Source organism: Bos taurus, chromosome 5 (genome assembly GCF_002263795.3).
Source record: "Bos taurus isolate L1 Dominette 01449 registration number 42190680 breed Hereford chromosome 5, ARS-UCD2.0, whole genome shotgun sequence".
In the NCBI taxonomy this organism is placed as follows: Eukaryota; Metazoa; Chordata; class Mammalia; order Artiodactyla; family Bovidae; genus Bos; species Bos taurus.
The window spans coordinates 40,933,338-40,953,787 of record NC_037332.1 but is presented as its reverse complement, the minus strand read 5'-3'; the positions used below and the strand labels follow the sequence as shown (position 1 = coordinate 40,953,787).

Genomic DNA, 20,450 nt, shown 5'->3' with positions numbered 1-20,450 from the left:
TCTGTATTAAATACAGAAAAACTTTATAATGTGTTAGAATAAAAAAAAAAAATTTGACACAAGCAAAACATCCTAAGCCTGGATTTTTCTATGAGATGGATTCAGAAAACTAAGATCATGGCATCTGGTCCCATCACTTCATGGGAAATAGATGGGGAAACAGTGGAAACAGTGTCAGACTTTATTTTGGGGGTCTCCAAAATCACTGCAGATGGTGACTGCAGCCATGAAATTAAAAGACGCTTACTCCTTGGAAGGAAAGTTACGACCAACCTGGATGGCAATATTCAAAAGCAGAGACATTACTTTGCCAACAAAGGTTCATCTAGTCAAGGCTATGGTTTTTCCAGTGGTCATGTATGGATGTGAAAGTTGAACTGTGAAGAAAGCTGAGTGCCGAAGAATTGATGCTTTTGAACTGCGGTGTTGAAGAAGACTCTTGAGAGTCCCTTGGACTGCAAGGAGATCCAGCCAGTCCATCCTAAAGGAGATCAGTCCTGGGTGTTCTTTGGAAGGAATGGTACTAAAGCTGAAACTCCAGTACTTTGGCCACCTCATGCGAAGAGTTGACTCATTGGAAAAGACTTTGATACTGGGAAGGATTGGGGGCAGGAGGAGAAGGGGATGACAGAGGATAAGATGGCTGGATGGCATCACCGACTCGATAGACAAGAGTCTGGGTGAACTGCGAGAGTGGTGATGGACAGGGAGGCCTGGCGTGCTGCAATTCATGGGGTCGCAGAGAGTTGGACACGACTGAGCGACTGAACTAAACTGAACTAGCAAGAAAGCAGAAGGATGAACCATCAACTATCAACTTTCTGAAACAATCTGAATTTTCAATATTAACCAGTAAAAATGGCTTGAAAGGCTATAAGTAATCTGAAAAGTACTTCCTTTTTCAGTGATTTACAGAGTAGAAAAAATTCTCAATGTTGTTGTTTATCTCTTTGTAAGAGGAGAGTCAGTGACATTTTAATGTGAAACCTAAGAACTATTCCAATTTTGCTTATGATTTTAAAGGTTCTCTGGGGTCAAAGCAACTTTTATTTAAAGACATGTTGAACTAAATAGCAGTTCTTTTGAATAAGTCATGATGCCTAAGAAAATAAGTTTAACTAAAAACTGAATAGAATTATATATTCTTTTAACAATCCTTCAGCTTACAGCTTGTTAACACAAAGATAGAGAATTAAAGTAGCTTTTCACTTAACCTTTTATTTTAATCTATCGTTTACCATAGGAGATAGATATATAACAGCCTCACAGTTGAAAATCTGGGTAATTTTGCAACAATTTCAAGAATATTAGCTATAGAAACATTTTCTTTTCCTACATATGGAAAATTGGTTGTCCATCTTGCTGAGAAACAATTTGTTAATATCTATTTCAAAATTATCCAGTAAATAGCACATATGCATTACTTTCAGTCAGGAAACACTACTATCACACAAAGAAAATATAAGCAAAACTACCAGAAATATTTGGAAAAATGACACTTTGAGCTAAGGGCAATAGATGTCAACTGCAACGAGCATTCCACTGAAATGTCATTAGGCTGGAATTAGATATCTACAGAACTTTTGGAAGGATTTCTATTAAAACAGATGATATGTATCTACCCTTTTTGACCTCTCTGCAGAATATGATTTGTTGAAATGGTCAGAGACAATATCAACTCATATAAAAAAGGAAACTGACTTACAAGGATATGAATCTTGATGACCTAACTGTAAAATTACTGGAAGAAAAAAAAGAGAGAGAGATGCAGCTATTCTTTCCTGTACACCATAGGTATGACCTCCAAACAGCTAAGGTAAATCATACCAGGCTTTAAAAAGTGAACTCACAGGAAGGTCTTGAATAAATGTTCCATTCTACAACATTCTTTTTTTCCAGGCTGGAGATTAAACTACCCAATGAAGGCAAAACAGAGTCAACATGCTTGCAGATTACTGAGCTGATTTGTTGATACAATTAAACAATGCAAATCTTCTTGACATAAATGTTTCTGCAAAGATTATACACTGCATAGATAACCTGACCACAACAGTGACTAACAACCAGTAGGCCTGAATCTAATTTCAGTTTAAAGCATTAACTAGTACCTCTGGGCTGCTATTCTCACATACGTCCAATATTAAGATTTTTGTGCCCAAAGGGTAGGGCAATTTCTCGGTGACATTCTTACATGAAATAAATCAATTTTGGAAGTATGTGTTTTAGGTAAACCTAGGCAATATCAATAACCTCAGATATGCAGATGATACCACCTTTATGGCAGAAAGTGAAGAAAAACTAAAGAACCTCTTGACAAAAGTCAAAGAGGAGAGTGAAAAAGTTGGCTTAAAACTCAACATTCAGAAAACGAAGATCATGGTATCTGGTCCCATCACTTCATGGTAAACAGATGGGGGAAAAGTGGAAACAGCAGCAGATTTTACTTTTGGGGGCTACAAAATCACTGCAGATGGTGACTGCAGCCATGAAATTAAAAGACGCTTACTCCTTGGAGGAAGTTATGACCAACCTTGACAGAATATTAAAAAGAAGAGACATTACTTTGCCAACAAAGGTCCATCTAGTCAAGGCTATGGTTTTTCCAGCAGTCATGTATGAATGTGAGAGTTGAACTATAAAGAAAGCTGAGCACCAAAGAATTGATGCTTTTAAACTGTGGTGTTGGAGAAAACTCTTTAGAGTCCCTTGGACTGCAAGGAGATCCAGCCAGTCCATCCTAAAGGAAATCAATCCTGAATATTCATTGGAAGGACGGATGCTGAAGCTGAAACTCCAGTAGTTTGGCCACCTGATGCAAAGAGCTGACTCATTTGAAAAGATCCTGATGCTGGGAAAGATTGAAGGCGGGAGGGGAAGGGGACGACCGAGGATGAAATGATTGGATGGCATCACCGACTCAATGGACATGAGTTTAAGTAAACTCCGGAAGCTGGTGATGGACAGGGAGGCTTGGAGTGCTGCAGTCCATGGGGTCACAAAGAGTTGGACACGACTGAGCGACTGAAATGAACTGTACTGAGGCAATATTAACTGTAAAAAGATTTACATATATTCCCTGGTGGCTCAGACGGCAAAGCATCTGCCTACAATGAGGGAGACCTAGGTTCAATCCCTGAGTTGGGAAGATCCTCTGGAGAAGGAAATGGCAACCCATTCCAGTACTCTTGCCTGGAAAATCCCATGGACAGAGAAGCCTGGTAGGCTACAGTCCATGGGGTTGCAAAGAGTCGTACATGACTGAGAGACTTCACTTTCATATATATATATTTATATATATACAAGATAGGACATACAAAGAAGTTCTTCGTTAAAAAAAAAAGTCTGTTTAGGTTTTCAAATTCCTCAGATTGCCCATGTGCTATAAACAGATGAAAATATTTGCAGGAGGCTGCCCCTGCCACCTCAGGTCTGTATTCAGTCTCCCCTTTGCCTGGCTCCCGTTATCAACCTGCTGGAACACCGAAGTTGCCTTGATGATCCCAAAAGACTTTCCCTGGTCTTTTTATAAGGATTCACGCATCAACATCTGTTTATTTCTCCAGGGAGAGAGAACTTTCTTTGTTCACATTTTCCCTCCAATGATCCTGCTTTAATCCTTCAGTGCAGAGCCTAGAAGGGAGTGGCAGAAAGCGTGCCTAATGTCACACTTTCCTTGAGTCCTGTCTAACAAGCTTCTTCTGAGAAGCATGTCAGTAACAGCCTTCAACTCTCCCTATGACACCACCTGATGAATATGTTTGTTGTTCTCTGGTGTAAGACAAAAAATTGAAAAAGTTAAGAAAAAAATGTTTTTTACTGTGTGTGGTAATCACTTCACAGTATGAACATAAATCATTATGTTGTACACCTGGAACCAATACAAAGTTATGTCAATTATTATATCTTAATTTAAAAAATATGAAAATGAAGAAAGCTTGGCCATAATGGTAGAGTAGAAAGACCCTCAGCTCCCCTCCTCTCATGGGCATACAACAATTACAACCATTTACAGAGCAATACTGATGAGAAAGACCAGAATCTACCAGAAAAAATTATTATATAACTAAAGACATAAAGAAGAAACCACAATGATATGGGTAGGAGAAGCAAAGGCGTAGTCAAGACCCATGCCTCTAGGTGGATGACCCACAGTGAGAGGAAAATTAGAAATGCAGGGAGTCCTGCACTGGGAAGACCAGCCCCTAGAATATCTGGTTTTGAAGGTCAGTAGTGTTTACATTCAGGCGAGCTGTGGAAGATAGAGACTCCACTCTTAGAGTGCAATCAAAATGTCACACGCTCAGGGACCCAGGGCAGAAGCAGTAATTTTAAAGGATCCTGGGTCAGATGCAGGCCAACCTTAAAGAATCTCCAGAAGCCAGAAGCAATTGGAGCTTACCCTGGAAACCCAGATACTGGCGTTATCCATTTTTGGGAACTTGTTCTACCATGTGGACAGTGGTACTAACAAGCTCCCCCTCTAGTTTATCAGTCTAGGGACCTGGCCTTGCCTAGTAGGCTATAAGCACCTGTACTGGGATGTCTCAAGCCAAGTAACTAACCTGCAGAGGACACAGCCCCCCAAAAGTAGGAGGGCTGCTGTAAAACTCTTGAGCATACAGCCATCCTTGGAGATGGCTACATCCACTGAGGGCCTAGGACTCAGGACCACACACGAGTGCAGAAGCACTAGACTTGGGACTCCCAGGTCTATCAGCTGACTTTTCATCACAAACCCTGAGGTCAGAAGAGTGTCACGATATACTTAAAGTGGTGAAAGCAAAAAACCTACCTCAAAAATTACCTACCCAGCTAGGCATTCATTCAGATTTGATGATGAGATCAAAAAGTTTATAGATAAGCAAAAGAACTCTTGCTTATAGATAAGAACTCTTTCAGTTCAGCACCACAATAACTCCTTTACAATAAATGTGAAAGGTGAACAACAACAACAAAAGAAGCCACAACTAGAAACATAAAAAGTACTAAAGGAAAAAAGCTCACTGGTTAAGTCAAAAATACAATAAAGGTAAAAACATAGTAAAGGTAGTAATCAAGCATGGACAAAGTTAGTAAAAGGTTACAAGACAAAAGCACTATAAAGTCATCTGTATCTGCTATAAGTAGTTGAGGAATACACAAAAAAAAGATATGTAAAATATGATGTCAAGAAAAGTAATCCTGGGGAAGGTTGAAGAAAATATAGGATTATTAAATTGCATTTGAAATGAAGAGATTAGCAACTTAAAATAATCATATATATATATTTTAAGATATATATATATATATATATATATATATATACACATACACACATACACATACTCAGTTCAATTCAGTTGCTCAGTCATGTCTGACTCTTTGTGACCCCATTAACCACAGCACACCAGGCCTCCCTGTCCATCACCAACTCCCAGAGTTTACTCACACTCATGTCCATTGAGTCCATGATGCCATCCAACATCTCATCCTCTGTCGTCCCCTTTTCCTCCTGCCTTCAATCTTTCCCAGCATCAGGGTCTTTTCAAAATAGTTAGCTCTCCACATCAGGTGGCCAAAGTATTGGAGTTTCAGCTTCAACATCAGTCCTTTCAATGAACATCCAGAACTGATCTCCTTTAGGATGGACTGGTTGGATCTCCTTGAAGTCCAAGGGACTCTAAAGAGTTTTTTCCAACACCACAGTTCAAAAGCATCAATTCTTCGGTGCTCAGCTTTCTGTATAGTCCAACTCTCACATCGATACATGACTGGAAAAACCATAGCCTTGACTAGATGGACCCTTGTTGACAAAGTAATGTCACTGCTTTTTAATATGTTGTCTAGGTTGGTCATAACTTTTCTTCCAAGGAGTAAGAGTTACTAAAAAAAAAAACACCTCATGGTAACCACAAACCAGAAACCTGTAATAGATGTGTACAAAAAAGAAAAAGGAATCAAAGCATAACACTAAAGATCAAATCACAAGAGCATAAATCAAAAGAAGAGCAAAAACTAACTACAAAACTACCCCAAAACATTTTTTTAAAAGGCAGTGGGCCCAGCAGTTGGATTGCTGGATCATAAGGCAGTTCTATTTCTAGTTTTCTAAGGAATCTCCACACTGTTCTCCATAGTGGCTGTACTACTTTGCATTCCCACCAACAGTGTAAGAGGCTTCCCTTTTCTCCACACCCTCTCCAGCATTTATTGCTTGTAGACTTTTGGATCACAGCCATTCTGACTGGCGTGAAATGGTACCTCATAGTGGTTTTGATTTGCATTTCTCTGATAATGAGTGAGGTTGAGCATCTTTTCATGTGTTTGTTAGCCATCTGTATGTCTTCTTTGGAGAAATGTCTATTTAGTTCTTTGGCCCATTTTTTGATTGGGTCATTTATTTTTCTGGAATTGAGCTGTAGGAGTTGCTTGTATATTTTTGAGATTAGTTGTTTGTCAGTTGCATCATTTGCTATTATCTTCTCCCATTCTGAAGGCTGTCTTTTCACCTTGCTTATAGTTTCCTTTGTTGTGCAGAAGCTTTTAAGTTTAATTAGGTCCCATTTGTTTATTTTTGTTTTTATTTCCAATATTCTGGCAGGTGGATCATAGAGGATCCTGCTGTGATGTATGTCAGAGAGTGTTTTGCCTATGTTCTCTTCTAGGAGTTTTATAGTTTCTGGTCTTACGTTTAGATCTTTAATCCATTTTGAGTTTATTTTTGTGTATGGTGTTAGAAAGTGTTCTAGTTTCATTCTTTTACAAGTGGTTGACCAGTTTTCCCAGCACCACTTGTTAAAGAGATTGTGCACTGGGACAACCCAGAGGGATGGTATGGGGAGGGAGGAGGGTTCAGGATGGGGAACACATGTATACCTGTGGCGGATTCATTTCGATATTTGGCAAAAACAATACAATAGTGTAAAGTTTAAAAATAAAATAAAATATTAAAAAAAATAAAATAAAGATTGTCTTTAATCCATTGTATATTCTTGCCTCCTTTGTCAAAGATAAGGTGTCCATATGTGTGTGGATTTATATCTGGGCTTTCTAATTTGTTCCACTGATCAAATATTTCTGTCTTTGTGCCAGTACCACACTCTCTTGATGACTGTGGCTTTGTAGTAGAGCCTGAAGTCAGGCAGGTTGATTCCTCCAGTTCCATTTTTCCTTCTCAAGATTGCTTTGGCTATTCGACATGGAAGCAACCTAGATGTCCATCAGCAGATGAATGGATAAGAAAGCTATGGTACATATACACAATGGAGTATTACTCAGCCATTAAAAAGAATACATTTGAATCAGTTCTAATGAGGTGGATGAAATTAGAGCCTATTATACAGAGTGAAGTAAGCCAGAAAGAAAAACACCAATACAGTATCAGATCAGATCAGATCAGTCGCTCAGTCGTGTCCGACTCTTTGTGACCCCATGAACTGCAGCACGCCAGGCCTCCCTGTCCATCACCAACTCCCGGAGTTCACTCAGACTCATGTCCATCGAGTCAGTGATGCCATCCAGCCATCTCATCCTCTGTCATCCCCTTCTCCTCCTGCCCCCAATCCCTCCCAGCATCAGAGTCATTTCCAATGAGTCAACTCTTCGCATAAGGTGGCCAAAGTACTGGAGTTTCAGCTTTAGCATCATTCCTTCCAAAGAAATACCAGGGCTGATCTCCTTCAGAATGGACTGGTTGGATCTCCTTGCAGTCTAAGGGACTCTCAAGAGTCTTCTCCAACACCACAGTTCAAAAGCATCAATTCTTCAGCGCTCAGCCTTCTTCACAGTCCAACTCTCACATCCATACATGACCACAGGAAAAACCATAGCCTTAACTAGACGAACCTTTGTTGGCAAAGTAATGTCTCTGCTTTTGAATATGCTATCTAGGTTGGTCATAACTTTCCTTCCAAGGAGTAAGCGTCTTTTAACTTCATGGCTGCAGTCAACATCTGTAGTGATTTTGGATCCCATAAAAATAAAGTCTGACACTGTTTCCACTGTTTCCCCATCTATTTCCCATGAAGTGGTGGCACTGGATGCCATGATCTTCGTTTTCTGAATGCTGAGATTTAAGCCAACTTTTTCACTCTCCACTTTCACTTTCATCAAGAGGCTTTTGAGTTCCTCTTCACTTTCTGCCATAAGGGTGGTGTCATCTGCATATCTGAGGTTATTGATATTTCTCCCGGCAATCTGGATTCCAGCTTGTGCTTCTTCCAGTCTAGCGTTTCTCATGATGTACTCTGCATATAAGTTAAATAAACAGGGTGACAATATACAGCCTTGACGTACTCCTTTTCCTATTTGGAACCAGTCTGTTGTTCCATGTCCAGTTCTAACTGTTGCTTCCTGACCTGCATACAAATTTCTCAAGAGGCAGATCAGGTGGTCTGGTATTCCCATCTCTTTCAGAATTTTCCACAGTTTATTGTGATCCACACAGTCAAAGGCTTTGGCATAGTCAATAAAGCAGAAATAGATGTCTTTCTGGAACTCTCTTGCTTTTTCCATGATCCAGCAGATGTTGGCAATTTGATCTCTGGTTCCTCTGCCTTTGCTAAAACCAGCTTGAACATCAGGAAGTTCACGGTTCACATATTGCTGAAGCCTGGCTTGGAGAATTTTGAGCATTACTTTACTAGCGTGTGAGATGAGTGCAATTGTGTGGTAGTTTGAGCATTCTTTGACATTGCCTTTCTTTGGGATTGGAATGAAAACTGACCTTTTCCAGTCCTGTGGCCACTGCTGAGTTTTCCAAACTTGCTGGCATATTGAGTGCAGCACTTTCACAGCATTGTCTTTCAGGATTTGAAAGAGCTCAACTGGAATTCCATCACCTCCACCAGCTTTGTTTGTAGTGATGCTTTCTAAGGCCCACTTGACTTCACATTCCAGGATGTCTGGCTCTAGGTCAGTGATCACACCATTGTGATTATCTGGGTCGTGAAGATGTTTTTTGTACAGTTCTTTCGTGTATTCTTGCCATCTCTTCTTAATATTTTCTGCTTCTGTTAGGTCCATTCCATTTCTGTCCTTTATCGAGTTCATCTTTGTAGGAAATATTCCTTTGGTATCTCTATACTAACACATATATGTGGAATTTAGAAAGATGGTAACAATAACCCTGTATACGAGACAGCAAAAGAGACACTGATGTATAGAACGGTCTTTTGGACTTGTGGGAGAGGGAGAGGGTGGGATGATTTGGGAGAATGGCATTGAAACATGTATAATATCATATATGAAACAAGTCGCCAGTCCAGGTTTGATGCACGATACTGGATGCTTGGGGCTGGTACACTGGGACGACCCAGAGGGATGGTATGGGGAGGAAGGAGGGAGGAGGGTTTAGGATGGGGAACACATGTATACCTGTGGCGGATTCATTTTGATATATGGCAAAACCAATACAATATTGTAAAGTTAAAAAATAAAATAAAAAGGCAGTAGGTACCTAATTACCAATAATTATTTTCAATTTAAACAGACTACATGCTCCCATGAAAGGACACAGATACAAAACATACCCATATATATGCTATCTGTGCTGTGCTTAACTTGCTCAGTCCTGTCTGACTCTTTGAGACCCCTTGGACTGTAGCCCACCAGGCTCTTCCGTCCATGGACATTCTCCAGGCAAAAATACTAGAGAGGGTTGCCATGCCCTCCTCCAGGTGATTCTCCCAACCCAGGGATCGAACCCAGGTCTTCTGAATTGCAGACATATTCTTTACTGCCTGAGCCACCAGGGAAGCCCAAGAATACTGGAGTGGGCAGCCTATTCTTTCTCCAGGGGTATCTTCCAGACCCAGGAATCAAAATGTGGTCTCCTGAGTTGCAGGCAGATTCTTTACCAGCTGAGCTACCAAGAAAGCCCATATATGCTATCTAGAATGGCCTAATTTCAGATCTAAAGACACACACACACCCACACCTTCAGACAAGTGAAAACAAAACACAATGATTCAAAATCTATGGGATGTAGCAAAAGCAGTTCTATGAGGGAAATTTATGGTGATACAAACAAAGCTCAGGAAATGAAAAAAATCTCAAATAAACAACCTAACCTTATACCCAAGGAACTGGAAAAAGAAAGACAAAGAATACCCAAAGTTAGCCAAAGGGAAGAAATCAAAGACCAGAGAATTACAGACATAAATAAAATAGAGACTAAAAAAATAATAGAAGAGATCAATGAGACGAAGAGCCAGCTCTTTAAAAAGACAAACAAAATTGATAAGTTTAAGTCAGACTGATCAACAAAAAAGGAGAGAGGACCCAATCAAATTATATCAGATATGAAAAAGGAATACTTACAACCAACAACACAGAAATACAAAGGACAGTATGAATGATTATATGCCAATAAAATGAATAATCTAGAACAAATGGACAAGTTCCTAGAAATGTACAAGCTCTCAAGACTGACCAGAATGAAATAGAAAATAGAAACAGACTGATTACCAGAAATGAAATTGAATCAATAATCAAAAACTCTCAACTAACAAACATCTAGACCAGATGGCTTCACAGGTGAATTCTACCAAACATTTATAAAAGAGTTAGCACCTGTCATTCTCAAACTATTGCCAAAAATTACAGAGGAATGAATGCTTCCAAACTCATTCTACAAGACAAGAATAACTCTGATACCAAAACCAAACAGAAATATATATATTAAAAAAAATTACAGGCCATTATCACTGATGAACACACACGCAAAAATCCTCAACAAAATAATAGCAAACCAAATATAACAATACATTAGAAGAATCACACACCATGATCAAGTGGAATTTATTCCAGAGATGGCTAAATATCCACAAATCAATTAATGTGATATACCACATTAACAAAGTGAAGAATAAAAGTCATATAATCTCAACAGATGCAGAAAAACCTTTTGACATAATTCAGCATCCATTTGTGATTAAAAACTCTCCACAAAGTGGGTATACAGGGGACATACTTCAACATAATAAAACCATTTATGACAAACCCACAGCTAATGGCATACTCAACAGTGAAAATTGAAAGGACTTTCTATAAGATCAGGAAGAAGGTAAGAAAGCCTTCTCTCGTCACTTTTTTCAGATGTCCCAGCCACAGTCAAGAAGAAGAAAAAATAAAAGGAATCCAAATCTGAAAGAAAGAAGTAAAATGGTCACCGTTTGCAGATGATATGGTACTACACACTGAAAATCCTAAAGATGCCCCTGAAAAAGCACTGCTGCTGCTGCTAAGTCGCTTCAGTCGTGTCCAACTCTGTGCGACCCCATAGACGGCAGCCCACGAGGCTCCCCCGTCCCTGGGATTCTCCAGGCAAGAACACTGGAGTGGGTTGCCATTTCCTTCTCCAATACATGAAAGTGAAAAGTGAAAGTGAAGACACTCAGTCTATCCGACTCTTAGTGACCCCATGGACTGCAGCCTACCAGGCTCCTCTGTCCGTGAGATTTTCCAGGCAAGAGTACTGGAGTGGGGTGCCATTGCCTTCTCTGGAAAAAGCACTAGAGTTTATCAATTCATAAAGTTACAGGATACAAATTTAATATATAGAAACACATAACAATAAAATCAAAAATGAGACTTTTTTTAAATCCCACTTGCCATCACATTAAAAAAAAATACCTAGGGAATAAACTTAACTATGGAGATAAAATACCTGTACTCAGAAAACTATAAAACACTGTGAAAGAAATGGAAGATGATACAAACTGATGCAAAGATATACCATGTTGATGGATGGGAAGAATTAGTATTGTTAAAATGACCACACTACCCAAGACAATCTACAGATTCAATGCAATCCCTATCAAACTACCAGTGGTACACTTCACAGAAATAAGTAATTTTAAGATTTTTATGGAAACACAAAAGACATTGAAAAGCCAAAACAATATTGAAAAAAATAACAGTTGGAGGAATCTTTCTTCCTGACTTCCTACAAAATCATCAAAACAGTATGGTATTGACCACAAAATAGACAGGCAGAACAATGAATAGAGAATAGAGAGCCCAGAAATAAACTCACACATTTATGGTTGGTCAATCTATGACAAGGAGGCAAGAATACACAATGAGGAAAATACAGTCTTTTTAATAAGTGGTGCTGGAAAAACTGGATAACTACATATAAAAGAATAAAATTAGAACGTTTTCTCACATCATATTTAAAAATAAACTCAGAATGGATTAAAGACCTGGATGTACAATTGGAAACCATAAAACTTCCAAAAGAAAACAGAGAATAATCTTTGACATAAATCAAAGCAATATTTTTGTATCTGTTGCCTAAGGCAAATAGGACCTAATTTGAGGTCGACCTGCATGCCACATGCAGAAGAAATGAAACCCCATTTTATTTTATAAACCCCATCCTATTCCAAGCACGGCCTATGAGCCTCATCTCTGCTGCTGACCTGGTCAGAGAAGCCACAATATTCACTGCTTAAAGTCATAAACTGTGTTTTGAACCCAGTAGTAATTAAGCCCCATATACACTGACATTTCATACATCAAAAAAAATTAATACATAATTCATCCACTATCCCTATTTTCCTCAAAGAGGGCAAATTTAAATTCAAGTGATCAAGGGAAAAAAAAATTCACAAAAAGAGAAGGTACACCTGCAATGAGGGAGACCTGGGTTCAATCCCTGGGTTGGGAAGATCCTCTAGAGAAGGGAAGGGCTACCCACTACAGTATTTTGACCTGGAGAATTCCACAGGGTCACAAAGTGTCGGACACGACTGAGCGACTTTCACTTCACTAAGTAGTACAACAGTCACAAGTCACAAATCCACCGGGAACTCTGAGAGAAGGATGTGGTTTACTGATCTGGAATCAGATTTAGCACGCTCACAGGTAGCAGGAAACTAAGCCACCATGTCTGATGATAAAATATTTCTGCCTAAAAGAAAAAGTTTTATTATTTATTATTAAACAACTACTTTCTACCCTCCTGGAATATCAGGGTATACACAGTGCCTAGGTCAAGGTTCTTCCCTCCAAACAACTGTCTTCCACCACCCAGAGTTTCTGGGCTCCAAGTCATGGCTTGAAATTCATCTCAACAGAATCCATGGACTGACTGACATACATCACTCTCTAATCCTCCGACACAATGGCTGAATCTTCTCTGAGCCAGAACATTTTTATTTCAAAGTTAGCTGTTTCTTCATGTGTAATAGTCCATGTAGCCTATCTTCAAATGTAAAGTGACTGAGGGCAAGACATCCTGGTTGTTAAGGCAAATTCTAGCACTGCTCTCTATTTTCCAACTGAACTGACACAGTTTTGCTCATGGACATGAAAATGATGCAATAAAATTGATACTGTGCAAAACATGTTTTATTGTGGTCAGATTCCTCAATAACAAAAATAAAGCCCCAAGTTTCTGGTGTCATGTAACATGGGCAAAACTGTGTGCATTCATGCCATAATGCTATTAATTCTTTACCTTTATAAAAGAACAATGGATTAGTTTTAAAAGTAAGCAAGATGATAGTACTCAAATAATACAAATCAGAAATGGATAAATTATTAATCCTATTAGTTATAAAGTTTATAATATTTAATCAAGCATAAGACATATTGAGATTCAGTGAATAACACAGTATTAAGATTTCTGCAACTTTGTCTTTGAAATGATGGCTGCCTTTTCTTTAAATTTTCAATGAATGTGTAATGTATAACAAATACATTTATGTATATAATTTAAAAAGAAAATTTGTGCCAAATGTACATATAAAGCAATGTTTAATGAGGAAATGATTAAATAGCTAAATGGAAATGATTAAATAGCTAATATTTAAATAGCTTAAACACAGTAAGTAGTTCCCAAAGACTTCTGATAAAAATTAAAGTGGGGCTTCTCTCATAGCTCAGTTAGTAAAGAATCTGCCTGCAATGCAGGAGACCTGGGTTCAATCTCTGGAGAAGGAAATGGCAACCCACTCCAGTATTCTTGCCTGGAGAATCCCATGGACAGAGGAGTCTGGCAGGCCCCAACTCTTGGGGTCCCAAGAGCTGGATATGACTTAGCAACTAAACCACCACAACCACCACCAAAGCAGATGCAGATAATTGCAATCCTGTGTACCTCAAGTATCTATAAAAACCCATCTGACTATACATTCCAAATAGTCATGAGAGGCAATGTGCAGTGTCAACAACTGCATGGTTAGACCAGTCAGACAAATTTTTAAGTAGTTAAAATGAAGCTGCATATTCAAAGCTGTGTAGTAGACTCTGTGGTATACCCACTCCAAAACAAGAACATGTTTGGTTTTTTTTAATTGAATTGTTGTCCTACCCCTCACATAGACTAATAAAAACTTATGTTCTAAGTAGTATTTAATATAACCTAATACTCAACAAATATTTCCACTCACACATTTTTAGCACATGGGTTTCAAGTGTACTGATTACTACAAAAGCAACCTCATATTTAATTCAAGTAACTGATGAAAGGAATTTAGTCAGAAGCATAAAATAAGTTATTTGTAATTTAAATTAACATTTGAAATTATATTTTAAAACCTAATACAATCCTGAACCCATAAAAATGAATTATTTTGTTGATGCAAAATTCTAATATATGTACTAATGTGCAGAGTACTTGGGCTTCCCAGGTTGGCACTAGAGTGAAGAACCTGCTTGCCAATACAAGAGTCATTAGAGATGTGGGTTCAGTCTCTGGGTTGGGAAGATCCCCTGGAGGAGGGCATGGCAACCCACTCCAGTATTCTTGCCTGGGAAATCCCACGAACAGAGGAGCCTGACAGGCTATAGTCCACGGGGTCGCAAAGAGTCGGACACGACTGAGCAACTAAGCACACATGCACACATGTACGGCTACCAGAGGGACCAGTTTCTGAAGAGCGTTCATTCTACTGTTTCTTCAGTATCCAAAGAATAGTAAGAGAGGTCAGTGACCTCCCAAGACCTCCCAAGACTTGTGTAAGACATATCAATAAAGGGGTGTGTTTGTGTTTGGTATTTTTTCATGTATGAATAACCATTTTACTAATATAAGTTAAGCATCTCCATTGAACAACCAATTACTGTAGAGGCAGAAGGAAAGTTGAGAGAAAATGAGACAATTTTGGGGAATGTGAATCCAACAGGCATTGTAAAATATCTGTTTTATTCCCATCATAAAATTCTGGCAAATTGCTGACCCAAATCAAGCTGTCAAGATTATAGATCCTGTCTGAGAATTTTTAAATCCCTATATGATTTCTTCTCTGAAATTATATTCATCAACATAAATTAACCAGAAACTTGCTTTTTTTTTTGGTTTCTGACATAGTGAAATTGTGATTACACAAACATTTTAATGAAAACAGGGAAATGCAAAACTATTCCATAACTAGTATAAGAAGCTATATGCTTAGTCTTAGTGTGGAAATTAATTAGTATGGAAAACATTAGTATGGAAATTAATGTAGCATATGTAAACAAGGTATTTAATTTTACTTAAGTGTTTTATTTTGACAATAGTTCATACTGACTTTTTATTTATGACACGTCAATAATGCAGGTTTATCTTTATATTTACATGTAAAATATACTCAAAAAATGTCCCCCCATACAAAATGACACCTATATCAAGTATATCTGATTTAAAAGAAATCACAAAAATAAAAATTATGTGAGGACAGTGGCATTCTGGGAATTTTTTTCATTCTTTTATAACACAATTATTTGCTTTTGAAATTCAAATACATTTATTTTGGCTTAGTTATACATATAGAACCACTTCATCATTTAGATATATAAATAAAATTAAAAGAATATGATTTATAAGTAAAATTATTATGTAGTCTTAAAATTAATATATATATATATAATCCACATACCTGAGCCAACCTCTTTTTCCTCTTCTTCAATGTTGTTTTTGATACTATCATACTCCTCATCAATGGTTTGGTTACCACGCATCTGAGATAAAATTCTACGGGCCTTTTGAGTCTGTCCTTTCTGAATAAGCCATCGAGGGCTTTCAGGTAAAAAGAGAAAGCCAAAAAACTGTATAACTGCTGGAATTGCTGCAAGTCCCAGCATGTACCTGCAATAAGAAATCAATATATTGCTGTAAAATGTGGTCTTATAAATGCTGAGTATGAATAAAAGGTTTGCATTTACCACATTGGAATAACATATAATGGTAAAAATTAGAAAGATTTTCTTTTCATCATATATATATATGTCATCAGAAATAATGACATTCTTATACTGTAGCAGGAAATTGAAAAATGAGAAAATCTGATTCTTTCTCTCTCCCACAAATTACAATGAAAAGGAATGGACAAAAGTCATATTCATTAAGGCTATGCATTCTGAACCAAACACAACATGCAAAATACCATAATCACCATTCCTATCTAATACTACTATAATTTTGCAATTTACAATATAAACATGGGGTTAAGACAAAGTTCTCTAATATCTGGTTAAAAGATATACTGTTCATTAAAATATATGCTCAGATTTCTTTACAGTTATTTCTTTTCTGTAAATAACCAGTTATGATTTCATTTTGCCATCAAGCAACATATATTTTCAGGCAAAAAGCACTTCGTTTTTTAAAAAAGACAAGGAGATGGGAAAGGACAGAGAGTTAGGAAAGCATATAGCAGCTGATAGCAGAAAAAATATAGTCAGATGCAAATAATGATTATTAAAATGTTTAGGAATGTGAAAAAGCTACTTATGTTGTTTCATGTGTCCTTTTTTTCAGACATCTGTTCTTATTTTAATTGTAGGATAATTACAATATTGTGATGGTTTTTGCCATACATCAACATAAGTGTCTATTCTTAATGACTGGCAAAACTCTAAATAGCAAATAAGCACACCACTTTAAATCCACCAGAGAAATAACAAAAATATAAATATGAATATATCAATATCAAGATCTCTTCAAATTGTTCTGACCACTGGACTAATGTCCTAACATCTCCAGGCCTCAATCCTTTTAAACTGAGTTATGCTACATAAACTTCAAGGCCTCTTTAAACTGATGGCTTCTATGAATCTAAAAGAGTTGGACACGACTGAGCAACTTAAAAAAAAAAAAAAAAAAAACAATCTAGGACACTTGGATGTTTCCTACTGATCCAGGTTTCCAGAATATTTTCCATGGTAGATATATGGTGGCAGAGCTCAGAAGGCCAGTCCTGATTACATAATAACCCATAAATTAATGAGAATCCACCTGACTCAATACACTTTACAAAGCTACTCTAACTTTTCAGTTCAGTTCAATCGCTCAGTCGTGTCTGAATCTTTGTGACCCCATGGACTGCAGCACGCCAGGCTTCCCTGTCCATCATTAACTCCTGGAGCTTGCTCAAACTCATGTCCATCAAGTTGGTGATACCATCCAACCATCTCAACCTCGGTCATCCCCTTCTCCTGCCTTCAGTCTTTCCCAGCATCAGGGTCTTTTCCAATGAGTCAGTTCTTCACACTGGGTGTTAAGCTATACTAAACCAAAAGTACAGCAATCCTGAAGACTCCAAACACATATCTTGTGAACAAGTCTACTATTTTCCAGGCAATTTCATTTTAATTCCAAAAAGAGTAGAAAAGCAAAATACAACTGCTACATGAGTGTTCAGAGTATCTCTTATGACAAATTGTAGCAACAAATACACTCAGAAAAATTAACTAAGATATAGAAAGTAAAGTGTTTATGAAAGACTGACTAAATAAATCACTTAATAAAGATCTTATTAGACATGTTTCATACTTTAATCCATTAATTTTGAAAATTACACCAATACTGAATCATTCCTTCCTCAGCTCACCTACAAAACATTTTTAACCTCAATTTATGTGATTATACCTTATATTATAATAAATCATTTACCTATTTCACTTGATTGCATATTTAACCATGTATTCAGCAAAGGGCCTTATAAACTATCTTGCACAGTGGGCATTTAGTAAATGTTTTGTGAAATGATACAAAGCAGCTATACAATATAAACTGTCTATAAAAACTAAACAGAAAATAACTGTTTCACATTTCTATAATAACATTTTATGCAAAACCCTACTGGGTCATTTAGGTCTGCAAGGTTACTTACAGAGTAATTCTTTCCAAGAAACTAAATTTTTGTAATTCAAGATATAACCAAACCTTTTCTTCTGAAGAAGACTCATTTGATGAGAACTTAAAAGATTAGCTCACACAAATGCATATTTCTGGCCTCTTTCCTTTACGATGTTAATTTGTATAACCCAATCTGTTACTTAAATGTATGTTTTAATGCTGTAAATGAATGAAATTTCTATTCAGTTGTGGTCTCTCTTTAAAAATTTAAGAGAAAAGATTATCCTACACTCCCAATTACTTAAAAGAAAAGCAATAAAAAGATGACTTCAAGAGCTTACTGATTGGAAGACCCTGATGCTGGGAAAGATTGAAGGCAAGACCAGAAGAGGGCAACAAAGGATGAGATGGTCAGATGGCATCACTGACTCAATGGACACGAGTTTGAGCAAACTCAAGGAGAGAGTGAAGGACAGGGAAGCCTGGCATGCTGCAGCTAATGGGGTCACAAAGAATCAGACACAAGTTGGCAACTGAACAACAACAAATAAAGTAGAAACCAAATATATTGAATTAGGAAATAAATAAGAAAAGTACTAAAGGTGAAACCCTTTATATCCTTTTCTTTATACCTTTCTCAATCTTTTATTCTGTTCTCCAAACCCCCTTTAGTGATGAATGAAGATTAAAGGGATACACTAAATATTTCAAAGAAGCACTGAAATGAATAAAGAAACTGAACATTTTTAGACCCAAAGATGCTCACGTAATACTTGGCACTATTGTAGGCTTCCCTGGTACACTTCATTACGCACTATTTAATCCCAGAACATAAACTTTTTTAAAAATTAAAAGAAAAAAGAAGAGGATAAAAGGGAAAAGAAAAACACAAACATACATATTAGCTTGTTTTCTAAGCCAGCTGTAGGAGACAATACTTTAGCCCTCCAGTCTTCTGAAATTTCCAAATACAAAGAGTCTAGATCTGACATTTACAATTCAATGACTTAATACCAGGATAAGAAAAAGAAACTCACATTCTACTGCCAAATTTTAAGGAAATTAAAGCCTATTTTCAGAGACTGGTCAAGATAAACACGTTTTATACATTTACATCCTAAGATTTCTCTTTTAAAAGTAAAACAAAGAAGCTTATTTTCAGTTCAGTTGCTCAGTCATGTCCGACTCTTTGTGATCCCATGGAATGCAGCACAGTGAGCTCCCCTGTCCATCACCAACACCCAGAGCTTGCTCAAACTCATGTCCATCAAGTTGGTGATGACATAAAACCCATCTCATCCTCTGTCATCCCCTTCTCCTCCTGCCTTGACTCTTTCGCAGCCTCAGGGTCTTTCCCAACGACTCAGTTCTTCACATCAGGTGGCCAAAGTATTGGAGCTTCAGCTTCAGCATCAGTCTTTCCAATGAATATTCAGGACTGATTTCCTTTAGCATTGAATGGTTTTATCTCCTTGTAGTCCAAGAAACTCTCAAGAGTCTTCTTCAACACCACATTTCAAAAGCATTAATTCTTCAGCACTCAGCTTTCTTTATGGTCCAACTCCCACATCCATACATGACTACTAGAAAAACCATTACTTTGGACCTTTGTCAGCAAAGTAATGTCTCTGCTTTTCAATATGCTGTCCAGGTTGGTCATAGCTTTTCTTTCAAGGAGCAAGCGTCTTTTAATTTCATGGCTGCAGTCACCATCTGCAGTGATTTTGGAGCCCAAGAACATAAAATCGGTCACTGTTTCCATTGTTTACCCATCTATTTGCATCTATTTCCTCATCTTTGCATCCATGATGGGACCAGATGCCATGATCTTCATTTTTTAAATGTTGAGTTTTAAGCCAGCTTTTTCACTCTTTTCTTTCACTTTCATCAAGAGGCTCTTTAGTTCTTCACGTTCTACCGTAAGAGTGGCATCATCTGCATATCTGAGGTTATTGATATCTCTCCCAGCAATCTGATTCCAGCTTGTGATTCATCCAGCCCAGCATTTCGCACGATGTACTCTGCATATAAGTTAAATAAACAGGGTGACAATATACAGCCTTGACATATTCCTTTCCCAATTTGGAACCAGTCTATTGTTCCATGCCCAGTTCTAACTGTTGCTTCTTGACCTGCATACAATCTAGGCTAGTTAAAGCACTGCTATAGATTCACCAAGAGTCCTCTAAATCCAAGGAAACCAGATGAATGACAAGAGTACACTGATAAACCAGGCAGGCAATTCCCAAACAAACAAGTAGCCCCCTGACATGGGATATTTCCTTATTATAAGTCAAATCAAGAGTTCTAAACCCTGGCTACACATTAGAATCACCCAAGAGGCTTTTAAAACGTACCAGCATCCAGGTCCCAACCACCCCAGAGATTCAGACTAATTGGT

General features: G+C 37.7%; 1 protein-coding gene across 1 annotated transcript in view; it reads right to left on the bottom strand.

Annotated features, from left to right (window-relative positions):
* Positions 1-20,450, bottom strand: part of SLC2A13 (solute carrier family 2 member 13) — a 518,890-nt gene that overhangs the window by 377,950 nt on the left and 120,490 nt on the right. Inside the window, exon 3 of the mRNA NM_001192963.1 lies at positions 15,849-16,057. Within this exon, the coding sequence (NP_001179892.1) occupies positions 15,849-16,057 (209 nt within the window). The remainder of the gene's footprint in view (positions 1-15,848; positions 16,058-20,450) is intronic.